The sequence below is a fragment of the Ipomoea nil genome, unplaced genomic scaffold (genome assembly GCF_001879475.1).
Source record: "Ipomoea nil cultivar Tokyo-kokei standard unplaced genomic scaffold, Asagao_1.1 scaffold3162, whole genome shotgun sequence".
NCBI lineage: Eukaryota > Viridiplantae > Streptophyta > Magnoliopsida > Solanales > Convolvulaceae > Ipomoea > Ipomoea nil.
In genome coordinates, this window is record NW_017619590.1 from 1,908,172 (window position 1) to 1,918,214 (window position 10,043).

Consider the following 10,043-nt stretch of genomic DNA (forward strand, 5'->3'; position numbering starts at 1 on the left):
TCGTGTTGTGCTTGTGGTCTTGGGATGTGTTCCCGTGTTACTTATGAGAGTGTTGAGTCTTGTGTTGACTACTTCTCTCGGTTTTGAACTTATATATATATATATATATATATATATATATATATATATATATATATATATATATATATATATATATATATATATATATATATATATATATGTATGTATTCCGTTTCGAAAATGATTTTTGTATATATACCATACCTATGTATGATACTTAACGGTATTGGTGGGTTACCAGCATTATTCGCTGACCGGGCGTCGTCCCATGTTTATCTTTGTGTTCTTACAGGTGATGTCTAGACGAGCGCGATGTCTAGTGGCCGGTAGCTTAGTACCTTTATCCTTGTTTTGTGGCCTGTGCGCCAATGTAGTTTTAGACTGATGTCTTTGGGATAGATGTATACACATTGCAGATTTGACCGCCGTAGCGTTTACCGTGGTTGGTAGACGTGGCATAACACCCCGTTTGGATTCCTTTTATCCAGTTATCGTTTTATCTTCCGCTGTGCTAGTGTGTTGTTGTATGATCTGCATGTGTTAAGGCCTTTTTATATAGGTCATGTTTGGGGGGTGTTACACTTAAATTCCTGAAAATTCAATAGTCGGGGACTACTAATTGACTGGTCAACCCAAGTCAAGATGTTGTACCTAAAGCTTTGTGAATAGTTCCCTTGTTCCCTTACACTTTCCCATCTTAGTAAGGGCAAAGAAGACATTTCCGTTATGATTGTATTCCAAGCTAACCTAGAAGATATCTTTCATTTTTATCCTTACACTTTCAAAGGAAAAAACTCTTCTTTCTCTCTAAAAACCTAGCTAGCTTTCTCTCCAAGCTAAGTTTAGACATTCCAAGATCTTCAAAGTTTATCTCCAAGATTCCACCTTTCCTATCTTTGAGCATCTAGGAGGGTAAGATATATGTTCCTTTTGTGTTTTTAGTGTCTTCTAACGTATCTTTTCCTAAAAGATGAAATCTTTATGATCTTTTGGTGTGTTCTTGAACTGGGAGTGGAAGGTGAACCTTGTTAGGGGCTTTGAGAAGTGTTAAGTGAAGGTTTTTGTCTACAAGAGGTAACTCATGCTCTACAAAATCTATTTTGCTTACCTATATGATGATTTATTGGATTCTACATATGATTTTGCTATGAAATGTGAGTGTTGATGCATTGTCTTGTGAAAATGCATATCTAGAGCTTCTTATTAGGGTTCATGTGTGCCATTGCTTGGCTATTCCTTTGATTCAAGTAATTTTGTTGTATTTGGTGAGATTTGACATGTTTTGGAATTTAATTTGAGTTTAGTGTTGAAAATCCCCGAAGGGATATTTTTGGTACAGGAGTTGTACCCGCGGGCGGAACCACAGGTGGGGGTCCACCCGTGGCCCCACCCGCGGGGTACATATATGGCGTTGGTGGGGATTTGTTCCCCGTGATTCTTTTGACTCGGTATTTGGTCTTTTGACTTCCCGATGTTCTATTGTGGATGATGACTTGTGTTAATCATCATTGTTGTCGGATTGTGATCCTTCCCTTGTTGAGTATGATTTCATATCTTCGTTGTGATCCATTGATTGATTCCTATGATGGTGTTGTGTGTGTGGCTATACCTGGATTGCACGACTAATGGTATGGGACATTAGTCACCAAGGTACGACAGTGGTCCTCGTGGTGGCCATGACGTGATTATGGAGTTTGTGACCTGAGTGATGGGTTCACGTTTTCTTGGGAGGCATGTGTTGCCGTGTGTGTGATCGGTACCCTTGTGTACAATGAAATCGGTGGTCATGTTGGAGATTGTCGGAGTGGGGACGACGGTCCTCGGAGGAATAAGGTTGGACTTGGTGTACAGGGGTCCTGGAGGTAAAGGTTGGAACTAGCTATAAGGTTGGGGGTAGCCATAAGGTTGGAAACGGTCAAAAGGAAGGCATATCAATTCGTGATGGCTGATGTCACGAAAGCAAGTGTTGCCGTTGTGTAATTCTATATTCGTGACGAGTGATGTCGCGAAGGCATGTGTTTCCATTGTGTGTCTCTTATTCTCTTGTGTTATGCATGTCGGGTGTTATTCTACTGAGTGATGGTAGAATACATCTTGAGCCGTTCTTGTGTGTCGTTGTACTTCTTGTGGTCTTGGGATGTGTTCCCTTGTCTTCGTTGTGAGTGTATTGAGTCTTGTGATTGACTTCTACTCTCGGCTTTGAACTTATATATACTGTATTCCGTTTTGCAAACGATTTTTTACATATAAACTATTTACGTATGATATTTCAGATGTATTGGTGGGTTACCAGCATCATTCGCTGACCGGGCGTTGTCCCATATATTTATGTGTTTCTTTCAGGTTCCGAGTAGAGGCGAGCACGGTCTAGTGGTGAATAACATAGATCCCTCTGACCTTGTAGTTGTTTTGGCTTGTGTGCCTATGATGGATTTAGACTTGTTGTTGTTTGACCTTGTCCTATGTAGACAGATTATGTTGATGTTGTTTACGCCTGTGCGTTCACCATAGCGTGGACGTGGCATAACACTCTTCGTTTTCCATCTATTTAATAGTTAGACTTCCGCTGTGTATGTTTTTTATGGTTAGATTATCTGCATGATTAAGTTTTAAATTGGTATGGAAATCGGGGGTGTTACAGTTGGTATCAGAGCCTAGGTTTGAGCCTAGGATGATAGCGTCTAGACTTCTAAGTGGTTAAGTGTGGTTTGAGACCTTAAGGTGACCATAAGAATCTAAGTGTTAGGCTTAGGATTCTTAGGATGCGTTGTGAGTTGAGTGTTGCTTATAGTTGTCTGCTTGTTTGTTGTCTTGTTGGTAACAATGTTGTTGTTGTAGAAGTTTAGCGATGCCTCCCCGTCAGCGTGCACGTACCAGAGACCCCGACGAATGAATAGCTTGCCTAGAATCTGCAACAGCTTACGCAGACTATGCAGACCCTCAGCGAAGCGTTGTTGCACAACAACCATCCCGTGCCACCTCCGCAGCCTGCCGGGCATAGGGATATAGGGCGCCTTGTGTCGAGCCATAGACCTCTGACGTTCGCGGGCGAGGAAGACCCCGTTGTTCTTGAGGAGTGGGTGAGGACGTTTGACAAGATCTTTTTTGTTGTCGGGTGCCCAGAGGAGCGGCGAGTGGAGCTTGCAACGTTCTACTTCAACCATGAGGCCGATTTGTGGTGGGTGCACGAGGGCCCAGCTTGTCTTGAGGAGCCTGGCTTTGATTGGACTGCCTTAAAGGATCGGATGCGTGAGAGGTTCTATCCGGCGCATGTTCGGGCCGCGATGTACGAGGAGTTCCTCCATCTCCAGCAGGGTTCTCTATCGGTGGTTGAGTACCACAAGAAGTTTCTAGAGCTCGCTCGCTTCGCCCGTATGCTTGTCCCTACCGAGCTTGCCCAAGTTGAGAGGTTCGTAGCCGGCTTGAACTACGAGGCACGAAAGGCTTTAACCGTGAGTAGGCCGAGTTCTTTGAAGGAAGCATACCTGAGTACCGTGGACTTGTATCGGGTACAGCAGCTACAACGTGGTTCCTATGAGCTTGCAAGGAAAAGGACTGAGGGTGGTGGATCTTCCAACTTCAAGAGGCCACGACCGAAATTCCAAGCTAAGAATGCACCTTCTCCAACTCAAGGACCACCATGAGCAGAGCCCGGGGGTCAAGCTAAGGCGTCCGCTTGCCGGAAGTGTGGGAAAGATCATGCGGGCAAGGATTGCAGCGGCTTTGCGTTTCGATGTTTTTGTTGCGGAGATAGAGGTCATAAAGTCGCCGAGTTCCCTCAGCAAGCCAACCAAAGGGCGTTGCCACCGTCTACGGGATCCAGAGGAGTGGCAGGAGGGAGCTCGAGGCGTGGAGCAGCCGGGGCTAGGCCGTCGGGAAGGGTTTTCGTTATGGGGCGATCGCAGGCGGAGACCGAGGGCTTAGTTGAGGAGGAGATAGCAGGTAACTTCTTTTCTAGCCTACCCTTGTCTTTAGAACGCACCTTGTCTCTTGTTGCTTTTATGCATTGTCTTGTTTCCTTCGTTGGCTGTTTGAGATGTCTTGTTTTCTTTGGCGTGTTTTCCCCTTAATGTATGATTCTTTTAGTCTTAAGTGTAGGCCTTACATATAGTTAGTTGTCTACCCCTAAAACGAGTCATGTTTGAGTTAATTCCAAAATCTTTGCACATGTACAATTTGTAACCCGTCATTCTTGTGAGTCACCTAAATTTATCCAAGTATTCTTTGAATTCGGAATAGGAATCCATAGACTTTTTTTCTTGTAAAGCCTAAAAAAACCAAGTAAATCTTAATTAATGAGCTTTGAGTTTCAAACCCAAATATATCAATTGGCAATCCAACCCTTAAACCACTTAAGCAAATTATGTTTCTTAAACTTTATCCAAATTAAATTCCATTTGATCCATAAATTCTCACTTTACCCAAAATCCCCAAATTAAATCATCTTCTTTTCCCAATTTTTCCCAAAATCCCAAAACCCTTATTTCTTTCTCTTTCCCCCCTCTACCCGTGAGTCCAGCCGAGAACACCCCACCCGTCGCCACCTGCCCGTCGCCGATCTACCGCCGTCGCCGATCTGCCGCCGTCGTCATCTGCCGGAGTGCCGCCGTCGCTATCCGGAGCACCACCGCTATGCTAACACAGCAAGAGGAAGAGAGTAGCGAGAGAGAGAGAGAGAGAGAGAGCAGCGCGAGGGAGAAGAAGAAGGAAGAAGAGGAAAGCCTTGGGTCCTTTTTGTTGAAGTTCGGGTCACCTTTTAATCATGCCTAGAAGATCAAGTTTGGCAAGGAAAGTGGAATGGGTGGATGCCCATTATCTTGTTCTTGAAGGTAAAGCTTTCGACCCGGAATCTTTTCCTAGTTCTTTGTTGGATATGCTTAGATATCAAGGTTTGTTAGATGGGTTTCTTTCTCGCCATAAGGGCCGAGACATAACCAAGTTTGGTTAAAGAGTTTTACCGTCACATGGTTGTGACAAATGAGGGAGGAAAACTTGAAATCACCTCTAAGGTGAGGGGTGTGAAAGTGGTTCTGACTGAAAAAAGGCTAGCTCAGCTCTTAAGTTTGACCGCTACAGGAGTTTCTCTATACAATGGTAAATCATGGATTAGTACGGAGACCATGGGGTACCAGGACTATTTGAGTTACTTGTTGGGTCGCACGAGTGGTTTCACTCAAGCCTCAAGACCAGAGAAGAAGTGGTTGTCTGCCGAGCAAAGGATTTTGGTGATGCTTGTGTCAGATTGTTTGTTACCCAATAACAACAAAAGTCGGTTGTTGGGAAAGCTAGAGTGTAGATTTGCTTTTTGTCTAAAGAACATGGTAAAGTTTAATCTGCCTGCCCTGATGCTGCAACATATGGTTTTCTGTCGAGACAACAACCGGAAGAGCCTACCTTATGGGATGGTTTTGAGTTGGATTTTCGCCAAGAAAGGCGTGAGTGTTGAAGGTTGTGTGCCGAAGCCAGTAGGTAAGATGGTGTTGGATGCTATCAATCTGCGGAGTTGCAACTTGTTTCAGTTGGATGACGGTGATTACATCACCCTCGAAGAAGTTGCTAGGAAAACCCCCGAAGAGAGAGATGAGTTGGCGGCTGATCTCAAGATTCCTGTTGGGAAGTTGAACCTTGTGGTCCAAAGCTTAGGAGGTGATGTAGGGGACGATGTTGAAGTAGACTATGAAGAAGAGGTGGAAGCGGAAGAAGCTGCCGAGGCTGAGAAAAGTGACCCGGAATGTGAAGAGAACCGAAGTAGAAGAGAAGCTCGAACCAAGAGGGAGCACGATGCTATGACGCACGAGGAGCGTGTGGTCACCCTTCTACGTCAACAGAACCAGATGATCGAAGAAGGTTTCGCTTTTATGAAGACTCAGTTTGTTGCCGTCAATCAAAGGCTAGATTAGATAGAGGCCAGCTCGAGCTGAAGAGGAGATGATGACGAGGAGTCCGAGGAAGATACCGATGAATCGGAGAGCGAGTCGTTCTAGCGCGGTGTTGAGGTAATCCCACTCACCTTTCCTTAGCTTGTTGTTATCCTTCTAGTTGTTGTTACCGTTGCTAGTTGTTTGTTGTTTGCTTCGTGTGTTCGTTTTTGCTTGCTTGTTTGGTTGGGTAGTTGGTTTTGTGGCTTGTCTTAGGAGCTAGTTGTTTAGATCTTGTGTGTTGTTTAGAGGTTTGGTGGTTGTGTTTGACTTAGAGTTTGATATGCTCAGTATCACCGTTGATTAAATTCTTTCAATCCAAGCAATGCTATGACTTCTTACTTGCTCTTGGCACCTTTTGAATCCCTTAAATGTTGACCAAAAAGGGATGTTCTTGACACTCTTGTCACATTGTTGGTTCGCTTCACCGTTTGTTTTGATTCGTCGTACCCAAGCTTCGGGGACGAAGCTCCATTTAAGGGGGAGAGGATGTGACACCCCGTAATCCAGATTCTATTTAGGGATTAATTAAGTAATTAATCCTAATTCAATTGGTAATTTAATTCCTTAAATTCCTGAAAATTCAATAGTCGGGGACTAGTAATTGACTAGTCAACCCAAGTCAAGATGTTGTACCTAAAGCTTTGTGAATAGTTCTCTTGTTCCCTTACACTTTCTCATCTTAGTAAGGGCAAAGAAGACATTTCCCTTATGATTGTATTCCAAGCTAACCTAGAAGATATCTTTCATTTCTATCCTTACACTTTCAAAGCAAAAAGCTCTTCCTTCTCTCTAAAAACCTAGCTAGCTTTCTCTCCAAGCTAAGTTTAGACTTTCCAAGATCTTCAAAGTTTATCACCAAGATTCCACCTTTCCTACCTTTGAGCATCTAGGAGGGTAAGATCTATGTTCCTTTTGTGTTTTTAGTGTCTTCTAAGGTATCTTTTTCTAAAAGATGAAATCTTTATGATCATTTGGTGTGTTCTTGAAGTGGGTGTGGAAGGTGAACCTTGTTAGGGGTTTTGAGAAGTGTTAAGTGAAGGTTTTTTTCTACAAGAGGTAACCCATGCTCTACAAAATCTATTTTGCTTACCTATATGATGATTTATTGGATTCTACATATGATTTTGCTATGAAATGTGAGTGTTGATGCATTGTCTTGTGAAAATGCATATCTAGAGCTTGTTATTAGGGTTCATGTGTGCCATTGCTTTGCTATTCCTTTGATTCAAGTCATTTTGTTGTATTTGGTGAGATTTGGCATGTTTTGGACTTGAATTTGAGCTTGGTGTTGAAAATCCGAAGGGATATTTTTGGTACAGGAGTTGTACCCGCGGGCGGAACGGCGGGTAGGCGTCCACCCGCCGCCCCACCCGCGGATTATGTGGTGTGTGGGAGTGTGTTCCCGCGGGCGGAACCATGGGTGGGGGTCCACCCGTGGCCCCACCCGCGGGGTACGTATATGGCGTTGGTGGAGATTTGTTCCCCGTGATTCTTTTCATTCGGTATTTGCTATTTTGACTTCCCGATGTTCTTTTGTGGAACTATTTGAGTGTCTTCTTGATGTTTCGTATGTCTAGAACTATATGGTAGGATTTCATGTAGGTTTTGGTGTCTTGAATCGTGCTAAGTGTTCAACCTTGTGATTCGTTGAACCATGATGAGTCTTGTAACACCCCCTAATTTCCATGCTAATTTAATCCTTAAACATGCAGATAACTAATCAAAATATTAAACACAGCGGAAGATTGAAAAAGGATTATATAAACTGGAAACGAAAGGGTGCTATGCCACGCTCATCCAGAGGTGAACGCACACGCCAACATCTGCATGATTCATAATCTAAAATCCGTACATAACCAAAGTACTAAAGTCTATCCTTGGCACACAGGCCTTAACAACAAAAGACATGAGAACTACTCTAGCAGGTTCTAGACCGCGCTCACGTCTACACATCACCTGAAAGAAACACATAAAAGATGGGACGACGCCCGGTCAGCGAATAATGCTGGTAACCCACCAATACATGTGAAATATCATACATAGATAGGATATACGTATGTAAAATCATTTGCGAAATGGAATATACATATATATGTTCAAAACCAAGAGCAGAAGTCAACACAAGACTCTAAGAACACACAACAAGATAAGGGAACACATCCCAAGACCACACGAGATACAACGACTCACAAGAACGGCTCAAGGTATAATCTACCTTCACACAGTAGATTAACACCCGACATGCATAACACAAGAGAATAAGGACACAACCAATGGCAACACATGCCTAGGCAACACATGCCTTTGTGACTACACACGTCACAAGAAGAGAAACTCAAAACAACGGCTACACAAGCCTTCGTGACATCACCCATCACGAATTGATATGCCTTCCTTATGCCCGGTTCCAACCTTATGGCTACCCCCAACCTTACATCTTGTTCCAACCATTACCTCCAGGACCCCTGTACACCAAGTCCAACCTTTTCCCTCCTGGGACCGTCGTCCCCCACCAACAACCACCAACAAGACCACCAATTCATAGTACACGAGGGTACCGATCACACACACGGCGACACACGCCTCCCAAGAAATACGTGAACCCGACACACAGGTCACAAACTCCATAATCACGTCATGGCCACCACGAGGACCACTGCTGTACCTTGGTGACTAATGTCCCATACCATTAATCGTGCAATCCAGGTACAGCCACACACGCAACACCATCACAGGAATCAATAAACGGATCACAACGAAGATTTGAAACCATACTCAATCAAGGAATGGATCACAGTCCAACAACAACAACGATGAAAAACACAAGTCATCATTAACAATAGGAAGGTACCAACAACACACACGCTAGCATTTAAACACCAAACTAGCATGTTTATCAAACGGGTAAACCAAACGTAGTTTCGAAGAACACACAAGACTCATCACGGTTCAATGAAACACAATGTTGAACACTTAGCACGATTCAAGACACCTAAACCTACATGGATTCCTACCATATAGTTCTAGACATACGAAACATCAAGAAGACACTCAAATAGTTCCACAAAAGAACAACGGGAAGTCAAAAGACCAAATACCGAGTCAAAAGAATCACGGGGAACAAATCCCCAAACAACACCATCATGTTCCCCGCCGGTGGACCCATGGGTAGACCCCCACCCGTGGTTCCGCCTACGGGTACCAACACCCACAAGCCACGTTCCCCGCGGGTGGGGCGGCGGGTAGGCCACTGCTCGCCGTTCCGCCCGCGGGTACACCAACCTGTACCAAAATATCCCTTCGGGGATTTTCAACTCTAAGCTCAAATTCAAGTCCAAAACATGCCAAATCTCACCAAATACAACAAAATGACTTGAATCAAAGGAATAGCCAAGCAATGGCATACAAGACCCCTAATAACAAGCTCTAGATATGCATTTTCACAAGACAATGCATAAACACTCACATTTCATAGCAAAATCACATGTAGAATCCAAGAAATCATCATATAGGTAGACAAAATAGATTTTGTAGAGCATGAGTTACCTCTTGTAGACAATAACCTTCACTTAACACTTCACCAAGCTCCTACTAAGGCTCACCTTCCAAACCCACTTCAAGAACACACCAAAAGATCATAAAGATTCTATCTTTAAGAAAACACACCTTAGAAAACACTAAAAACACAAGATGAACATAGATCTTACCCTCCTAGATGCTCAAATGTATGAAAGGTAGAATCTTGGAGACAACCTTTGAAGATTTGACAAAGATCCAACTTGGCTTGGAAGAAAAGCTATCTAACTTTTAGAGAGAAGGGAGAGCTCAAGTTTGGGAAGTGTAAGGAGAAAGAATGAGGAGTGTCTACTAGGTTAGCTTGCATTACTAACACAAAGTGAAATGTCATGAATACCCTTACTAAAATGAAGAGGTGTAAGGGAACAAGGAAACTACTCACAAAGCTTAAGCTACAACCTTGACTTTGGGTTGACTAGTCAATTACTAGTCCCCGACTATTGAATTTTCAGGAATTTAAGGGATTAAATTATCAATTGGTTTAGGATTAATTTCTTAATTAATCCCTTAATTGAATTTGGATTA

The 10,043-nt window shown here is 43.3% G+C and overlaps 1 protein-coding gene across 1 annotated transcript; it reads left to right on the forward strand.

The window, feature by feature from the left end:
- Positions 1-2,951: 2,951 nt before the first annotated feature.
- LOC109167451 lies at positions 2,952-3,665 on the forward strand. The gene has a single exon (XM_019316465.1). The coding sequence runs from the start codon at positions 2,952-2,954 to the stop codon at positions 3,663-3,665; it is 714 nt and encodes a 237-aa protein (XP_019172010.1).
- The last annotated feature ends 6,378 nt before the right edge of the window (positions 3,666-10,043 follow it).

Coding starts and splice junctions, on each gene's coding strand:
- LOC109167451 (XM_019316465.1), top strand. CDS start 2,952: ATGCAGACCCTCAGCGAAGCGTTGTTGCACAACAACCATCCCGTGCCA.